The following is a 19831-nucleotide window of genomic DNA, read 5'->3' as shown; positions in this document are numbered from 1 at the left end:
GTTTTAAAAACGGGGCTGTTTGTGTAAAGAAATAATTGGATTTGGAAGCAGAGACGGTTTTAGCTTGCTATTAGGGTGTGCTGGTAGAAATAATAGGTGGGCAACATCAGAAAGATATATCAATATTTCAGTGGACATGTACTCAGCATCAAGTTGATGCAAGTCAAACAACATAAGATGAGTCAGGACCTTAAATCATCAGTCCAATCAGCTCTAATTTAATTAAATCAAGTTAACTCATTATGACTTTTCCGAACCTAGAGAGAGTCTCGTGAAATCTAATCAGTTACATTAGCTCACAACATGATTTGGATATGTTTTTTTTCTTGTTTCTTTTCAGCGGAACCACAGATAACTTTGAGTTTTCCTCCAAGCAACTGGGTGACATTGCTGGCATCTGCCTTGGCCACATCCCCAAAGATGGTAAAAAGGTCAAAGGGGAGGCAGTCTGGCATGTGGAGGAGGTCGTTGTCATAGAGAAAGAGCTGGGTAACAGGTGAGTGACCCTTTGTTGACCTATCAGCCTTAGTTTGACTTTCAGGTTTATCAACCACTGATGGAAGAATCTTTTTTAGATAGATAGATAGATAGATAGATAGATAGACTTTATTTGTCATTGTTACAGTACAGGTACCAAACAACGAAATTTAGGAGGGGAGGCTCCCCTGGTGTTTAAGAAAGGAAAAAGAAACACATTTTGGAAAAAGCATAGATGCATAAAATCACAAGAAGATAAAGAGCTGGTTTACATCAATAGAGGCTATGTACACAATCCACTGTACTATACTGCACAGATAGTCAACTAGGGTTGTCATATTGCACAAGAAAGTATTTTTTCACATTTTTTTAAAGTGTCACAGTTTGCAGGCTTGAAAATGTACATGTTTGTGCCTCAGCACTGGCTGCCATTACAATCCGTCCGGACTTGTCCTGGGCCCAGAACTTAGGCCTTTTCTGTGTTCAGGGCCTTGACGGCCCTGTGGTAGAAGCAGTTCTTCAGTCTGTTTGTCTTAGCGGCCGGGGTCCTGTACCTCCTGTTCGAGGGCAGCTTGACAAAGTGTTCGTGCCCAGGGTGGGTCGGGTCCTTGGAGATCTTGGAGGCCCTCCTGAGACAGCGTGTTTCGTACAGCTTCTCCAGAGAGGGGAGGGTGGCGCCGGTGATCCCCTGTGCTGTTCTCACGACTCTCTGTAGATTTTTTGCTCCGTATTACCTTTTCTCCAAATAATAATCTGTCCCAATTAACCACTTACTCATCCTTCATCCTCAAGCACAGTTATTGAACAAGACCATATCTTTCCTTCTATATCAATCCTCTCTCAGGTTCATCTTTCTCTGCAATAGCCTGATCCCCCTCTCTCCAAAGAAAGATGAGTTCCAGACCTTTGAGTGCACCAAAGCCATAGAGAGCTTCGCTAGCAAGGCCCGCAGCCTGGTGCCGGTCAAATATGAGATCATTGTCATCACCGGCGACGACAAGGGGGCAGGCACCGATGCCAACGTCTTCGTCACAATCTACGGCTCCAATGGAAACTCAGGCTGCCGGCAGTTACGGCAGAAGTTCCGTAACCTGTTTGAGCGCGGGCAGACAGACCGCTTCCTGCTGGAGATGCTGGACATGGGGGAGTTACTGAGGGTGAGGGTGGAACACGATAACACCCGCCTCAGCCCAGGATGGCTGCTGGACCGGGTGGAGATCACCAACACTGCCAATGGTGTCACCACTATCTTCCTCTGTGGGAAGTGGTTGGACAACAAGAGGGCAGACAGGCAGATCTTCAGAATCCTCTACCCAAAGTACTGATGGCTTCACAAGCACTTCATCCTCTGACCTTGAGACAAAACCTTTCTATGTTGGACCATACATTATCTGAACATCTCCATGGTGGAGAGACAGATACTTAACTCTTGTGGGGCTTGTTGTAGGCAGCTGCTTCATTTTCTAATGGACATTTTTATTTACCCAAACAAGGTCAAGCTCTCAGGAACTGATGTTTATATATTTATTGTATTTTTTTTAATAGTATATATATACTATAACTTTGGATTAACCTTTTGATGTGGCCTGTTGATAGTGGAGAAGCCATAATAGACGTCCGTTGGCCAGGTAACACAATTGTGCCACCATTTTTAAAGCAATGTATCAGGGATGGTATGTGCTCAGCTGCTTTATTATAATGTTTTTTTTTTTACACGTGTGCTATTTTGTACTGCACGTTTCAAATATTTTTCTTTTCCATACCCGTCTGCTTTTTAGATTACGGTTTGTCAGATGTTTTAAGATGACAGTGAGTTTTCCATTACCTTGTGAAGGCAGACTCTGAAAACAAATCAGAATATGAGTGTCACCCTTGTAAGCTAGCACATACGCTGTACTGCACATTATAAGTGAAAGCACATACTGTTTACGGAAATTGGTTAATTTTCTTTCTCCATCCATCCTGTCCAACTCCAAAAAAGGACATTTCAGATAGCCTCAAAAGGGAAAACACACTACCACGCAGAATAAAATCAATGCACATGCATCATGTAAAAACAACAACTGGATTCACTTGCATTTTATCCAATTTATTACAAAAAGAGCACATACAAAAAAGGATAATATACAAGCCTTGAAATAAAATTGAAATTAAAAAAAGAACAGTTTGGGTTTAGCGATGCAACTTTTAAAATCATTATTATTAGTAGTAATAAATAAAGTACAAAATTCCACCAAATTTGAATCTAACATTTACACATAATATGCTCATCCAGTTCTTCATCAACACACTCATCATCATTAATGAGCTATTGCTTTAATATTAATGATAAATAGTTCTAATCTCCAATAAAATATCCTATATTGAAAAACATTGCGCAGTCACAGCTAAACAGCAGGTTCTCATACAAAGATGGCGGCAGCCCTTTCACTGGCACTTTTTGGGTTTTCTCTTCCTTCAGTTTTGTTTTTCAGATGCAAGCAGCAGCAAAATTAAATCATCTGTAATATTCTTTGTATATCTGCAATAATTTCACCATATACTTATATACCATTGAGAATATATTCAAACCTGAGAAAAACATGCATTTTAGTAAGGTTGTGCTTTAAGATCCTCTGTTTGTCATTGTTTTTCCCTAGAGAGAGAGGATAAAGTGATGCGAGACATTGGATGGGTTCTGAGAGGGATGGACGGTTAGGTCAGGCTCAGAAGACAGAAAGAGAAAGAGAGGAGAAGACATGGAGGAGAAGGGAAACTAAGAGAAAATAATATCTGGGAGTATAGATGTAGTGTTTGTGTAGATGAACACAGTGAAACATGCCTCTTTGTAGTCAGAAATATTTCCATACTGTATAATAATAATTTAGGTAGAAAATGTCAGTGTTCTGCGTTAAATCCGAAACGATGGGAAACCATTAAGTTGTCATGGTACTCATAAAACGCTGCTTTACCTAATTTCATAAGGTAACCACTGAAAGCAATACAATGGCAGCGCCATCTTGGAAGTTCCCACACTCCATCTATGAAGGTTGCCACCAAACGGCCTTTCTAGTCCTTTCACATCAGCCAGTGGTCACCTTATAGAAAGAAGCAAGGACAAGGGGGCTGAGGGAAGGAACACAGCATTTCATTTGGACATAGCCCTCAGAATATCATCGTGCCCGAGTAGTGCAGAAGTGTGGTTTCAGGATGTGTCCCAATTCAGCATGATAGCCTCTGGGTAAATTAGTTTCCACGGCAGGAATGAGGTTGACTTGTGTTAAACGGTTAAAATCATAAGAAAATATCTCTTGACACTAGAAGCGAGGCACTTGTTGGGCTTAAAACTACAAGTTATTGTGAAAAATAGGGAGTGAAAAACACCCTAGGAGAGAAAGCAGGAGAAGGAACATGCTTAGAGGACAGAATGGAGAGGTCAAGACAGTATGAGAGGCAGAGAGCTGCAAATGACAGAGTATATAATAATAATAATAATCATAATCATAAATCTACGATCGTAACTGCATTATGCCAGTGAGAGGGTTCCCATGTTAAAACTAAGAGTGCAAAACAAGACAGAAAATACAAACTAAAACCATTTCACTCCATTGCAGTTTGTCCACTACATCACAGCATAGGGGATCAGAGAAATTGCATTGAATGGAATGTAACCAAGATCCACAGCACCACATGAGAGAGCAGGCTCAACGGCTCAGCCCAGGACAGTAAACATAGCACAGCCGGCTCAGGGAGGAGATTAAACAGCAGGGCTTTTTTAGTTTAGTCTTCGGAAAAATTACAACTGCATGCAAAGCATTCCCATAAAACAATGCAAAATGAGGTAATTGTTTTTTTTTTTAAATCATTTTTTTTGTTGTTATTTCTAAATAAATAAATTATGATTCAATTGCAAAAAAAAACTATATAAAATTAAATACGTACCCACAATATCTACAGTTAGTAATAAATTATGATTGTTAAATACTTAAGGCATCTCATCTGACAACACCCTGTGTAAACTATCAAAACTTCCCATAGAAAACTCCACTACTGGAGGAGGCAGTATCAACACTGGCAGTGCACAGGACACATGGGGTTTGTCCTAATCCTTTCTAATTGATCCCTCAGTCCACAGGGCTACTGGGATCTGGAGGGTTTGTCCCAATCCTTTACTACTTGAGTCCTCAGTGCATGGGGACAGTTAGGGTCTGTGCCAATCCTATAACCCTGTTTAGTGTTCATGCACCCTTCTACTACAGCAAGACCTACAGTATTACAAGAGCAACAGACAGAACAAGGGAAAGAGCATGAATTATACAAATTTAACACAAAGTTCAGTCTTGTTTTTAACAACAAAAAGGTCACATCTTCTTATCTTGCCCTAACGCCCCTCCTCAGTATTAGTGCACTGTGAGAGGATACTGCCTCCATCCCACAACATTCTACATTGTTGTTCTAGCAATACAGCATAGCAACCAGCATAGCAACCACAAGGGGAGATCTGTCACACAAAAACACAAGATTCACGCACACAAGCTCCTCCCTCCATCCAAACACTGCGTGTGTTTATATACCTAAATATACTAAAACCAACGCAAATGCAATACCAAAGAAAGAGGTTGTTGCTATATCTATCATCACATGTGCTTGTTCTTTAGGCAATAAGGTAAACGTCACAATAGGATTCCATCGTTGCCACCAAGGGTACATGGTGAACACACGCTACAGGTCAGGGACAGCCACTGACATCGTGCTCATTTTTTTTGTTTGTTAGTGTTGAGAAAGATAGTCACAGCTCAGATTAACTAAGTCATGCACAGACAACCCCGCGCCTTGTCCTCCTTTTTATAAACGCTAACACAACAGCCCAAGCCAACATTGAAACATGCATTTTACTACACTGCTCAGCCAAAACACCTGCGCCAGGAGGTGGATGGCTCAGAGTCTCCATATCCAGGGCAGCTAACCCTCCTGTGTTCCCAGAATGCCCCCCACCTCACTCAGTCACTGCAGTGCATGACGGGGGAATGGGTCCTAAATTTTAGTTTTTTTTATTCCTTATTTGGCTTTGTATACTACAAGCTCTCCAATGCACCTTCAGCTAACATCGATGTCTCTCTGGAACCCTTGACACACACTTGAACCCGCACTTAAGGTTTGTCACACACCCACGCATTGGTTAAACACACACTGTAACCCACATACTGTATTGGGCAGAACACACACAGTGACCCGTGCCCGGGTCAAGCAACACCATAGCAACGCATTTGGTTAAACGCACTCTCTAACCTGCGTATTTAGTTAAACACTAACCCATGCATTTGGGTTGGCTCACATGATAGCAGTGAAATAGACCTATTAACATTGACACCACCAGTCCCAAGGAAATGTACTATTGCAAAACGTAGAAGCTGGGTGAGATCTGAACACTCAGTTAGGTGCCTCTTGTCACAAAGCAAGGGGTTTCCACTGTGTCTGCTACTGTACTACCACAAATGATCTGTAGGCAAACATGGCGAGAGGGCGTTAAGTGTTTGTGTTTAGCTTCCAGTTGTGGCAGAATCTGTAAAGTTGTGTGAGCATAGCCAGCTGGCAGTGGGGTTGTATGTTCTCCACTCTCCGTACATTAAGTCATGGCTTTAAGAACATGCTACAAATACACAGACAGGAAACACACCTGCCTCCGCTACCTACGACGACACAGCTGCAACAATACCTCACCTCCAACCAGCAAGCAACTAGTAAACCCTGTGTACGTGTGTGTGTGTGTGTGTGTGTGTGTGTCTGTCTGTCTGTCTGTGTGTGTGTGTCTACGTCTCTGTGTGCCTGTGTGTTCGTGAGTGTGTGTGTGTGTGTGTGTGTGTGTGTGTGTGTGTGTGTGTGTGTGTGTCTTTTTGCCAGGGATGTGCTTTTATTGAGAGAGTCTCCAGTCTCTCGTGCAGTAATCCTGTGTTGGCTCAGTAAAGCGTGAGTCAGAGGGTGATGAAGTCATATGACGTCCGGAGACATTTGGCAAAGCACCCGAAGGGGGAGGGGCCGGGGTGGAAGGGAGCAGGAACCACGCCAGGGAGAGTGACAGGGCCAGGCTCCTCCCCCGGGCCATCAGCTGTCAGGGTTCAGTTGCGTCTCAATGTCCACTCGGCAGATCGGACACTTCCTGCTCATGGTGAGCCACTGGTCCACACACCCCTGGTGGAAGAGGTGCATGCAGGGTAGCCTCCTGGGAGAAAGAGACAGTGGCAAGAGAGAACATCAGTCCTCTAGCTGACGATCCGTTCACACAGGAGAGACTAAAGAGACTTTTTTGACCAGCACTGAAACTCAAAACCTAAAACTGACCCTAATCAAACTTTAACCAATTCTAAAATTCATAATGGGTTTGCTGGTCAGTAGTGTCCCCCGGGGTATATAATTCACACAGAAATAGTGACAGGAGGCCCCCCAATCCTAAGATCTACCACCAGTGGCCTTGGTATGATATGAAAGCCCATAGTCTCAAACAATCCCAGACATTCATGCCACCGTATAATTATCCTACATTATTTCCCCCCCTATGGCACAGTCTCCCATGTGTAAGCTGACATTACCTGACATCCTCTGCGTCCTCCAACATAGACAGGCAGATGGTGCATTTCTCATCCACGTCAGTCTCCTCGTCTTCATCACCAATCTTCAGATCTAGAGGCTTCCTCTGTAGACCAATCACATTACAGATCAGAATTAGAATCCAACAGGGTCATCCGAGTTTTAAGATACAAAACACCCAAAGAGGCAAGGTAAATTCATCCACTTGTGTGTATGTAACAGAGTTGCCTCCTCACCTTTTTGTATTTGTGTGGGAAGGTAAATCTCTCGATGGTGGTCTGCACAGCTCCTCTACTGACACTTCCCAACCTGTCTTCAAGCTGCAACAACTCCTAGGGCACAGGAGAACAAGGCTTTAGACAGGAGAGGCTTCCAACACAAACCAGTCAGCACAGCTAAAACAAGGTAAACGGCGAGTCAAATAAATAACATAAAGCTTTTAGACAAAACACTAATACCGGTGGTGAAGGATATTGGGGTTTTGACCTGGCGGTTACCTCATAGCTCTCCCGTACAGCAGACGCGTGGCGTGAGGGGTTCAGGCCCTGCAGGGCCAGCAGATGGAGTTGGGGATACGGGTAGTTTCTGATCTCATGCACAACCTGTCAGAACAGATAGGAGAGGCCTCTTTGATCATCGACATAATACCGTTATAATACTGTTGGAACAGTGTAAGAGCAAATACACAGCCCAGATGGGACCCAAGAGAAACCTTAAACCACACAAAAGACAGCAGGACAATGACGTAAACAGCCATGAACCTACCACTTGTGCAGAGGAGGTGTTCCTGGGAAAGTGATGCATTCTGGGGGATGCCGCCAGGTAATGCTGATAGTGCTGTGGGAGCTGCTGGAGCTGGTACTGATGGTGAGAGAGGCCAGCATCCACGCTGAGGTCCCTGCAGGCCAAGGGAGACACCTAAGTCAACATCAACACCGAGGCCAGACAGATGGAAGGAGAACTTATCGCCTCCATGGTAAACCCGCTTCATTTTCAACTGTGACTCACCAGTCTGTGCCCTCAGCCAAGTAGCGTGGCTGTTGCTGCTGATTGATTGGCTGGGGGACATGGAGGGGAGGGGAGTAGTCGTAGCCTGGGCGTAGCCTGTGAGGGTTCAGGGGAACACGTTCCTGGGTTCGTCTGCATGCAGGAAACATTTCTGTCAGTAATCTGTTCAATCTGTATTGCAAGTGTATGTCTTTATCTGAAAACCTGTGTAAGCATGCTAGAAAATGTGTAAGTGAGTGTTCAAGTGTGTGAATCACTATGTAACTGAGACAGCCAATGTATTTAAGTGTGTATTTAAGTGTGTGTGTGTGTGTGTGTGTGTGTGTGTGTGTGTGTGTGTGTGTGTGTGTGTGTGTGTGTGTGTGTGTGTGTTGTAGCTACCTGGAGTGCGGGAGGATCCTGCGGTGCTGCGCTTCCAAAAGCTGTTGCTGGATGAGGTATTGCTGGTGTAAGGCCTGAGGTAGGAACGGGGGGCCTGGGACATCCTGGAACTGAGGGGGTGCTGGCAGGGCTGTGAGAGGAGGATGGTGCGCCGCTGGGGCCAGGTGGGGGGCGAGGCCAGTCTGGGGGGGCTGGCTGGCGTGACCCAGGGGGAACTCGGCTGAGATGGGCGCCTGGGCCGCACCCAGGTGAAAATGTCGGCAGGAGGTAGCATGGCTGTGCTGATGCCGAGTGAAGTGCGCCCCTGCAGGAGAGAAATGCATCCTATCAGCATTGAGACAGAGTAGCTCCAATGAGTCAGATAACAGAGAGGAACCAAGCACACAACAGACAGAGTACCCACACAGACAACAGCCAGACACACTTTCACACATAATCATACAAGAGCCAAGGTAACCAATAAACAACTGGACAACACACAGGAAAATCTCACACACACACACACACACACGCTCCGAACGATCACGCACAGACAGCCACACAACGTCACAATAGACAGACAGACAGCAATCATACACGGTCAGAAAGCAGAAAGAGTAAGACCTCACCCAGGAAGAGAGAACACAAAACAGGTGAAACAACAGATGGAGACAGACATGGAGGAGTGCCCTCTAACCCCACAGAGGGAGCCCAACTGTCCAGCTCCTGTCTTGCACTTCTACAGAGTCAGCAGGTGGGGGGTGGGGGTGACTGGGGTGACTGGGGTTCACAGAGCACATACTGTCCTTTAGAAAGAGCCTGGCAATGAACAACTCAGACGTAGAACATTTGGACATGTGGACTGATGCCAGATACAGGGTAGGTGTGTGTGTGGTAATGGAGCTGACATTGTGGGGTCAGCGAGAGACCCACCAGTCACTGAGAAGGGCTACACTTAATCCAGCCTCCTCCATTTCAGGCAGGGTAGGCTGGTGCTGGTCTACCCACCCTACTCCCTCCCTCCCTCCTTCCTTCCCTCCCTCCTTCCCTCCCACCTTCCCTCCAGGGTGAGGGGCCGTCTCTCTGTCGGAGGAGTGGGGCTCTGGCCTTCCTGCTGAATCAGCACGCTCTTGGGCTGCGGCCAAACAATCAATATCCATTACACCCCGAGGAGGGAGGAAGAGGTAGGGGGTGTGGGGGCAGGCCGGCAGCTGCTCCTTCAGCCCCAGTTATAGCCCCCCAGCTGTCTGAGCCATGGAACAGACACCAAGCTCTGGGGGGCTTTCAGACACGCGTCTCACATGTGAAGAGCAAGACCAGGCCTCTGTGGCTATGAATGTCCTGGGAACATGGACATGCAGGATCTGTGGTGTCATCTATTTATCCAGCAAGCCTAAAAGGCTTTTTACTGCATTACTGAAAGTCAGACTGGCTATGAAATGTTTTTTCTAATTTGATACTGCGACGGAAGGGTTAAACCACACAATTCTATTAGTGCAATGTTTAAGAGGGACATTTAGCATTGATTGCCAGTAACGATGATGATAAAAAGAGTGGGGAGATTGCTGAATGTTGATGTATTGTTCGCAACACATTGTATTACATGTTCATACCAAATGTATTTATCTGACGCAGTTTAGGGACTATTCAGTTACAAAGTACTGAGGGTAATTCAAGTCATCTATACATTTTGTTATCCCTTTGTTGTTCATACATCATAGTCTAATTTGGAGCTGTGCACGTGACTGTTCTAATCACAGACCTGACATATTTCTTCGGTTGGATTTTGCAACATACAATAATATTGCCTTGAGACACAGGACGCTCCTGAACCTTGGAGCCATCTGAGGAGAAATTATGTTGGCTGGGGAAGCAGAGTGGAAAATGTTGGCTTCTGGATTTGGTGGACCAGAGGATTCAGCTTCAAGGCATTTTCACCCAGTTCTGACAGAATGCCTTGCGTCACTGCGTGTGTAAATATTCCAGTGACCTCAGTGACAAAGACGTAAACAACACAATTACATAAATTGTATATTTTTATACCAGGAGAATAGGGTGAAAAGAGCTTATCTCGGTCTAATGATGAACTACATTAGGGGACTTGGCCCACATTGCACCAATCACAGAGCCCCAGCATACACAGAGCTTTAATGTTGTTATTGCCTGTCTGTCTGATCATACCTCCCTGTGAGCTGAGCTCTGGACGTAAATCTCCTGACTGGTGCAGATCTGCTCTCCCAGAGCTCCCCCACCACAGCCCCTCCCCCACTGTGTGGCTGCGGCATGGCTCCTCTGTCTGAGTGACAGCCCTTTAGCCCTGCCTACCCATGACTGCAGCAGTCTGACGTCCTCCGACCTGTCTCTCTCTCTCTCGCTCTGCAGCTTTATAATCACTGCTACTACCCTCCAACATAATCCCCCCTCTACACCCCCCTGTTCCCTCAGCATCCTATTACATTACATCGCTTCGCTTAAGGGGGGGGGGGGTTGGGTGGCGCAAGGCTATGCGTGTGAGCACTGAGCAGTGCAGTACCAACCAATCCTGAATGTTTTTAAAATGTAGGGTCTGATGTAACAGCATGTAATGTGCTTAAGTGTGCAGCTGGTTGGTGGAATGAGGTTGAGAGCAGAGGATGGTATCTCTAATAAAACAAAAACAATATGTTAATTCTTGTTTTCCATTCCCTCTTCATTCTAATGTTTGAAATGCAGGTGTAATGTGAAGTCTAAACTACTTGAAAACGCTACAATCCATCTGCAATTATTCCATGAAGCATCTATGCCTTCCTTAGGGGCTGAGGTGGTAAAACACCAACTTTGACCTTCACTTTACCCTCTAGGGGGATAACTGAACTGTAAATATAGAACTGTAACCCTGACCTTTATATTTACAAGCCTCTTCATAAAAGCAACATATGTGAAACAGGCATACAAGTAGAATAATGGATCATATAAATAAACTCTGACTTGTATTGAGTATGCACTGTTAGACAGTGTAATCTCCAATTCAGCTAAATCTAGCCTAATTGTCCTTGTCATCAACATGACCCCATCCCCAAATCTACCTTTAAAAACTACAACCAGTGAAAATGTCTTTTCAGAAGACTTTAGAAATGTACTGAGAATGAGGATCGGGGCTTTAATAAAAATGCTTCAGACTGTCTTGGTTGTTACTTTTCCCATTTGTATATATTTAGCCATAACACTTCTTTAAATTGAGGTTGAAAAGGATATGGCCACATACAGTTATGAGCCAAATCATACCAAGTGAACTCAAGACATTAGCTGCTGTGCTTTTACAAAACATCGATAGCCTAACAGTTCAGTCATTTGATAGCTCTAGTTAACCCGAACAGAGGTCAGTCCCAATCGACAATGAACCAAAGGGTATTGATGTGAATGTTAATGCAGGCTCAATGTTTTGATAATGTTATAGTGCTGAGATAACTAACCTCATCTACTCTGTGTGCCCAGTATTTATCAGTAATTAGTTTAATCTTTTTATAAATTGTTACTAATGTGTAATGTGCAAGAACACCATAGTAATCAGAACTGGCAAAACCTACAAAGCATTTAGATCAGTGTTTTATGTTGTGTAAAATGAAGAGGGACTTCAAGGTGCATCCTGATAAAAACGCCAAATCTCCCGTCCAGGTCAGTTTCTGAAAGACACAGTCAAGTCTCATTATTTTGCAAAAGAAAAGAATGCCAAATTCGTAAGTTGGGCGTGACATGTAAATTCCTAACAACAAGTGTATATAGGCCTAATAGCCCAAAACCAAGGAAGGTCGAGACTGGCAAATGGATGAGCGGAAAGGAGCCGGTTTGTTCACTCCACAGCCAACGTGCCAAAGCTGACAAGAGTAAAATACAGATGGAATGTGTATTGATTGGAAAGGAGTGACTGTATGGTTCCAACATTAGTCCCGATCTCTAGGTCTAAGTTAAAACATGTTTTGGCAGCAGGACCTAGAGATTTGGCTGTCCCTAATCCAATGATTCAGATTCAGAGCAACACCTTGAAGTGCCTCCACAAGAGAGAGAGAGAGCTGAGAGATGAGAGCACAGAGAGAGGGGGGTCTGCCTCAGTGACAGCACGGTGGGGGAAAACACACACATGGAAATCAGCAAAAAGCACACTGAGGGTTAGGAAAGATACTACAGTCTTTATTGGAAAATATTAGTATGTGTGGCACTGTGTGATAATAGTAATAATATAATAATAACTTCATGCAAATAAAGACCAAAGGCAAGGCCCGACCATGCTCTGTAGGGTTAACAGAACAGAAGCAGCATCCAATGAGTAGATGTGTATGCTACAGCACATTTCAGTACAGCAGGGACATCTCTACACAAAGATTACATTGGAATCTGCTGTTCAATGTGAAACAATAAAAAATGATCATGCATTAGGTTCTAGTACAAGAACATAAGGTAGAGAACCACAACCAAAGAATAAAGACATTTTGATTCTAAAAGGAGTTCTACAGCAGTGCAGGATATAGACATCCCTGTAAAATGGATAGCATTCTGGGGGTGTTGAGACTAGGGATTTAGCATGACAGTGGATCACACAGGGAATTTTAAATGGCAAGTTGGGTTAGGCCTAAATCTCGCCAATCGTCTGTGATGAACTAAATGGGTTCATTCAATTAGCAGGAACAAAGCCTTGTACACATGGATAGGATTATGACTGGCAATTTAGCCACTAAAACAGGTGCAGTGGACCATCAAAGGTGACCATTTCAAATTGTTTGGGAAGTAACAGCATGCAAATTACTGTGCCGTGTATTGCAGTTATTGGCAAATTGGTTAATCATTATTAGAGTAGCATTTGGGGGATATGAATGTGATTTGTTTCAAAAGGTAAGCCTAATTTTGTTAAATTAACAAATCTGGATGTAATGCAATGCACCTTTGGAAAGGGGATTGAGACAGCTATCCAATTGTCCGATCAAGCCTGGCTATAATCGAATTGGGGGGGAGGGGGGTAAAATGTATCCACTTTACAGAAATTTACAGCAGAATGTAGTCTATCCACACTGAATGGGAAAATCACAATGACATTTTTTGTAGTAAGATCTAATGCTACAATGGGTTATTTACTAAAGAGCAACATGACAGTTTAAATAAAGACAAACTGTTTCTACAGAAAGGTGTTATTCTTTAGTCTGTTACACAGAAGGATACAGGATATGAGTGGGAACTCGGTTTTAATGCCAATGTCGTCTTCAGATGGAAAGAGGAAATGAGGAAGAAGGGGTTCACAACACAGCTAGATGCAGAGAACAGGCAGAGGCTACGGCAGACAGCAGCAGATGATCGTTAGCTACACAATGGAGGGGGACAAAGGTCTGAGAAATGCGGAATGTAGAGCCAGCCTCGATACTATGGAACAGGAAAAAAGAACACAAATAAAAGCACAATGAAATCATTGGTGCTACTGCATGTCTTTTAAAAATGTACGTCATTATTATTACATAATAATCAGCAAAGATAGCCTACTGCATATATGGATGATGTTGTTTTTTTTTATAGTGTCGAAGCCTTTTCATAGTGTTGGAAATTGACCACAACAAATGGCGGTGTGTTGATGTTTTTTCTTTGAAGACCATTTTTAAAACGAGAAAAGGAGATTTTGGTCTAAGCGTTTGAGAAAAGAAAAACCTCATCACCGCACCTCGGTGCTATCTATAACAATACAATTACGGCTGAGTGGGAATGTTTTTGGTTTAATATAAGAAATGGCGTCATCATCACGGCACATAGCCCAGTTCCACAAATGTACAACACAGATCTATTAGCTTACTGGTCTTTCAGGGCGTTTATCGCATGATACTGCAAATTGATTTGTATTTATTTGTGTTACAAACTAGGATAACCGCATGACCAATTAACCTTACAATACAATACAATACGTTTGGGGAAATATCCAGTTTGAGGCAACTACTAGTTAACCCCACCATGTTGCCAATAACAGTTATAATAACCGTAACTAGCAGGTACATAATGCTTGGGTAAACAATCGCCTGTTTCGGTCACAACACCAGCTGCTGGGTCAGATTGAACACAGCCCAGCCAGGCTATAATATGTTAGTCATATACATTGGCGGTGTGATCCCGTGTGGGCTTAAGAGAGGAAACGACGACTAATGACATTTTCTTAATTGACAGTTTTCTGATTCAACTCGCACTGACCTGGTGCAGCGACTGTGACAGCCTGCCTCGGTCAGAAGATGAACTAACAGCATAGCTAGCTAGATTCATTGCTACCATTTTGCGTAGCCAGCTTTGACAGGATAACATTTGACTTTGACAAAATACTCGATTTTAAAATGAGCTAATATCAACATCAAACAACGTCAGAGAGATTGACATGGCAAAACATAAGCGACTCGTTCGTTATAACTAGCCAGCTCTGTACATTTGCCAGCTTTTGTTTGACATTATAGAACAACGAATACCCCCCCAAAAAAATTATTCGCTTCAAGCTGAAGAACATCGCTATTAGCTGGCTGGCTAACATCAGCTAGGCTGCTGGCAGGCATATTGACTAGCTTGGTCGTTGCAGATGGCAGGTAGCCTAGCTAGCCATAATGTTAGGTACGCTGGGACCTTGAAAATAACATACACATTTGTTAGAATAAAAAAAATAACTATACCTCTATTTCTTACAGATCCAAAGACGGGAAGAACCAAATATCCGACATGCACTAACACCATCCTGGGTCCTTTGTTGTAGCGGTAGCCTGCGAGACAGATGGTCCATGGAAATGTTCCCTTCCAATCCCTGCACATTCAAACAGGACAGGCTGCCCAGCTGCCTCGCAGACAAAGACAGAACGGACCAATCACTGAACACCTCTGCTAAGAGGACCCTTCCTGTGGTGTCCAGAACAGCCAATCATAAATAAGACAAAGACAGAATGGACCAATCATTGAACACCTCTGCTAAGAGGACTCTTCCTGTGGCGTCCAGAACAGCCAATCACAATAAGCATATCAGGCAACCAGTCTTTTGTGAATTACAAAGAGGTGGAGATGTCTATGTTCCAAAGCTATGTTCTCGACGCCCACTAAAGTCAATCATGCCCAGATCCTGTGTTGAATAGATGATTGTATTTCTTTTTAACTAATGAACAACATATTGTTATATTTATAAAAGTTTTTTTTTGTGTGTGTGTCATATTCCTGTGTATGTATGGGTGAAATATCCATGAAATAATATATATTTTTTACAGTTGTATATGTAAATTGGAATTACAGTTGTAATCTGACCCATACAATTGTCCTGGACAGACTCTACCAGAATTAAGACAAGGGGGTGGTCTGACATGGGAACAGATGGGGACGGGAAGTGGAGGGGGTTACTAAACTCTGGCTAGCTCTACTCACAACTCCGAGCCACCACCACCATGCGCCTCTCGTTTTACACAAAGGACCCTGAGCTGAGTTCTGCTCCTGCAGCACCCCACTCTATTGTCTATGGAGGTCATGCTACTGCAACTATTACCTCATCTCCTCTGTGCTCCCAAAAGATACTGGCCATCACTCCTGTCATAGTCCTACCAAACGGACCATCTATTATTATTTGCTTGTTAGGAAAAAAACAAGAAAACATACTCAATTGTTCATTCCCATTTATTGCACCCAAATCAACCAGAAAGACAGCAGTTGAGAACATTTTTGACTTAAAAAGAGGTACTATACACCTTACACATGTTCTTCACACACACACACACACACACACACACACACTCTCTCTCTCTCTCTCTCTCTCTCTCTCTCTCTCTCTCTCTCTCTCTCTCTCTCTCTCTCTCTCTCTCTCTCTCTCTCTCTCTCTCTCAATTCAATTCAATTCAATTCAACAGGCTTTATTGGCATGACGTTTTACAAGTGTTGCCAAAGCACAATCACAGATATGACGAACAACAACATAACAACATAATATCAATGACATGAAAAAATAAATAAAAATAATATAAATAAAATAAAGCAGGTGGTGCAGAGAATAAAACATGGCATACTGTATGTATGTCCTACTGGTTGTCCCTTTTCTTGTGACAGGAATTGACATATTTTGCAGCCAAAACTGCACATTCTTTCTGTTCCCCCAGAAGGGCTGGTAATCTTTCCCTTTCTGTCATAGTTCGGAATTCTGGGAAATTAGTTTCAAATTTTGGGAAGAACTCCTCTCTAATATTTGTGTAGTTTTTACATTGTGTCAATCTCTCTCTCTCTCTCTCTCTCTCTCTCTCTCTCTCTCTCTCTCTCTCTCTCTCTCTCTCTCTCTCTCTCTCTCTCTCTCTCTCTCTCTCTCTCTTCTTTGCTGACGTGTAAATATTGTTGTGTATACAATTGGCATATGAAACTCAATTCAATGCAAAGTTGCCAGCAGTTGGTTCAGACAAAGTCTTCTGGCAGCAGACTTGAGGTTAACTCAATAACATGTTCACAACAGTATAACAAATGCATCCTACTGAAAATAATAATTCATGAATAATAGTAATAGAAAAATAAATAGTGTGATGAATGAAATAGTATGTCCATAAATGATTGCAGAACATTGACATGATGGTCTTGGAAAGTGAAAGCTTATGAATGTTTCAAAATGGCAGGCAGATAAATGTTGTGATTACACTTTGGACCAGTAGACTGAGAACGTTTGGTGTAATAAGGAGAATAATAGCCCATTCTCACATAAGGCAGACCTGCTTACTTACTCTCATTGACAAAAAAGCAAATATGGAGAAATGATATGATTTCTGCCTGGACATGGCCCTCTGGTGGTCAGGTCTGCATCTTACAGTCTCTGTATATAGATGTGGATAGTAGGCTGGGATAGAACACGCGGGAATACCATAACTATTCTATTCATATGCAAAGTATTTGTATAAGTGTCCCCTAAAATGCCAGCACTGAATGCTTTCACAGCTCTCTTCTTGACTAGTGAAACATCTACAGCAATACAGCCAATGACAAGGAACTCGTGCCCACACAAATTAGCATACAGCTGAGGTTCTGCCCTCAGGATGAGCAGAGATGACAGAGGGGCTGTAGGGTTAGGGTTAAGGCAGGCAGATTGCACAGCTCCAGTCTTTGTCCTCTCCATTCAAGCTCCACATGTCCCCCTAGCGGCAGGTGCCCTTGCCTGACCTCTGACCCTGTCCTTTTGTGGGTGAGGGGTCGTATTGTTCATAGAAGGCACTTTGTCTAGACAGCCTGGCCATAGGGCAAAAGTGAACAATGAGAGATCCCGTAACCCCCCACCTCTGTAAACTGGTCATGCAAACTCACTCACAGAGAAGCACATACTCATACACACCCTCATACATGCGCAATGTCATACATTGATAGTCAAGCACTTCTTGGTCATACACAGAAGCATACGTATTTGCTATGTTCACTCTGACTGGGAGCATGGCGTTAGTTTCAGTGAGATTGGCCAGCGTACATACACTTCAGGACGAAGGGTAACTAACTAACTACCACAGGCAGATCATCTTTTGAAATTAGGTAAGTGAATATTGGGACACCTAACCCATCAGTGTTAGCTGGCAAACTAGTTTTACAAATACAAAAGACCACAAAGATATTCAGTAAATAATTCAACTGGTAACCAGGCTACACCCCCTATAGTTACTCTTACAGCCAGAAACACTGATACTGCTTTCACTGCACAATGAGGAAATAAAATGCACAACACAGCCTTTAAATAATACTCTATTTATTTAGTTTTAAAATAGTTTCCTTTTGTTCTACAGACATATCATTTCAAGGAAGCCAGGGACTTGCAGAAGCAACAAAATATTAACACTCAAATTTGTTTTGTTAATTTAAAATACTGACAGTAAAATAAATGAAAATAGCAGAACATAATGGTTAAATTCCTGGTTGGGAAACAATGTTTTACATTTGGATAAAAATGTTACAAAAATGGTATGTGCAACCATACTTGGGCTTCAATGCCCTAGTTTTTTTTACAGAAAGCAAACCACTAGGCTAACCCTAAAGGCATGAGCAAAGTCTCACTTATCTGACATTTAACAATAAATCATGATGAGGAGCTACACAACAAAAATGGGTTTTGCGGGTTTGCATGCAATAGAAGAGGTCTGGAATAAAAATGTACATCAGTGCTAGCTGCATACAGTGGAGAAAACTGGCCAGTTAGAAACCGTCAAGGTGATGCTGAAATAATCATGATGTCATCTAATTTACACAGCATTTGCTCTGGGAAGGTTCAAGTTGAAATCAACTCACTTATCATGAAAATTCTGCTTCAAAAACATAGAGCAAAAAATATGTCATACGTGCAAAGAAAAAGAAAACAGTTGTCAAAAGCTTAAATATCATAAGTCTTTAGGTTTTAGTCTTTCATTGACAACAGTTCCATTACACTTTGGTTCAGTTCCTGCCGGGTTCGAGCACTTTCCCTTTCTGTGACCAGCAGGAGCAAATGAAATGCTTAAATAACCCTTTAGTGAGGGAGAGAGACAAGGGGGTATGATGCAGTAAAATGGAGCTGATGTGTCAAATCAGATTATTGATAAAAACTAAGCAGGCTTGGCTGCAGTCTCCCCAGGTCCGCAGTACTGCACAGATACACATGAGACGACAGGGAGAGAAATAGCCCTGAGGATCAGGGTTAAAACAATTCATACATAAATATGTCTCTCTAGTATAAGCCCCCGAGTGGGCACAAACTCACCAGCACTTTACCTCTGAGTATCTATGTAGTAAATTCACATCTATTATTAAAATATTTCTTGTAGAGACGGCAAAATCTGCCGTGTTTAAGGTAAAAGAATATACATGATTCTGAAAGAAAATAGTGCACATTCCAAGGCATTCAGGCTATCTTGCTTTGCAATGTTCAATGGAAGATACATTTCCTCAGGTGTCAAAGGGGTCCAGAGAGGTTTAGGAGGGAGTTCTCATTCACACTAACACACGCAAACCAAAAGTGCACCCAGTCAGCACTGCAGGGTCATACTGTACATTCACTGACTGGCAAAACGACACCTGGGACACTTTCAGACCTCCTCCATAGCAACACCCTGGCTCCACAAACAGTAGACTTGCCTTACAGTAATAATAGTACATTACCTGCATTGCCTGTGTGCTGCAGCACTGCTTGAGTGCAAAGACTGCAGCACTACATTAGACCATTACCCCCTCTAGGGAGCATCACCTAGACCTTTTTTAGAACAGGAAAAAGGTACATTTATGGAGCTTGCACTTATAGAGATGAAATGAACTGGTTTCATTCTTAACATTGAGAAATTCAATTTTCTGTATCAAACAAACACATCTACTGTATGCCCCAATTATTGACAGAGCCAGAAATACAAATGATTATCTTCCACTGTAACTTTCTTTAAGCATAGAATAATCAAACAATGTAATCAATATAGTCTGT

General features: G+C 43.0%; 2 protein-coding genes across 3 annotated transcripts in view; one reads left to right on the top strand and one right to left on the bottom strand.

Annotated features, from left to right (window-relative positions):
• Window positions 1–1802, top strand: part of loxhd1a (lipoxygenase homology PLAT domains 1a) — a gene marked incomplete at its 3' end in the record, with an annotated part of 29023 nt that extends 27221 nt beyond the window's left edge. The window contains exons 40-41 of the mRNA XM_080529962.1: window positions 341–496; window positions 1322–1802. Coding sequence (XP_080386088.1) covers window positions 341–496; window positions 1322–1802 — 637 coding nt within the window. The remainder of the gene's footprint in view (window positions 1–340; window positions 497–1321) is intronic.
• Window positions 1803–6558: 4756 nt separating this feature from the next.
• On the bottom strand, window positions 6559–15132 carry ark2ca (arkadia (RNF111) C-terminal like ring finger ubiquitin ligase 2Ca; the record flags this gene model as incomplete). Of its 2 annotated transcripts, none has more annotated exons than XM_080528480.1 (8): window positions 6559–6676; window positions 7044–7147; window positions 7278–7373; window positions 7539–7643; window positions 7807–7939; window positions 8050–8211; window positions 8431–8734; window positions 15072–15132. In XM_080528480.1, 8 exons carry the CDS (start codon window positions 15130–15132, stop codon window positions 6559–6561), a joined length of 1083 nt encoding a protein of 360 aa, XP_080384606.1. The 2 variants fall into 2 exon arrangements, with proteins under 2 accessions (XP_080384606.1, XP_080384607.1); XM_080528481.1 differs by having other exon boundaries at window positions 8050–8181.
• Window positions 15133–19831: the final 4699 nt, after the last annotated feature.

The sequence above is a fragment of the Nansenia antarctica genome, assembly GCF_963989245.1.
Source record: "Nansenia antarctica genome assembly, chromosome: 4".
NCBI lineage: Eukaryota > Metazoa > Chordata > Actinopteri > Argentiniformes > Microstomatidae > Nansenia > Nansenia antarctica.
This window is presented reverse-complemented; position numbering and strand designations above follow the sequence as displayed.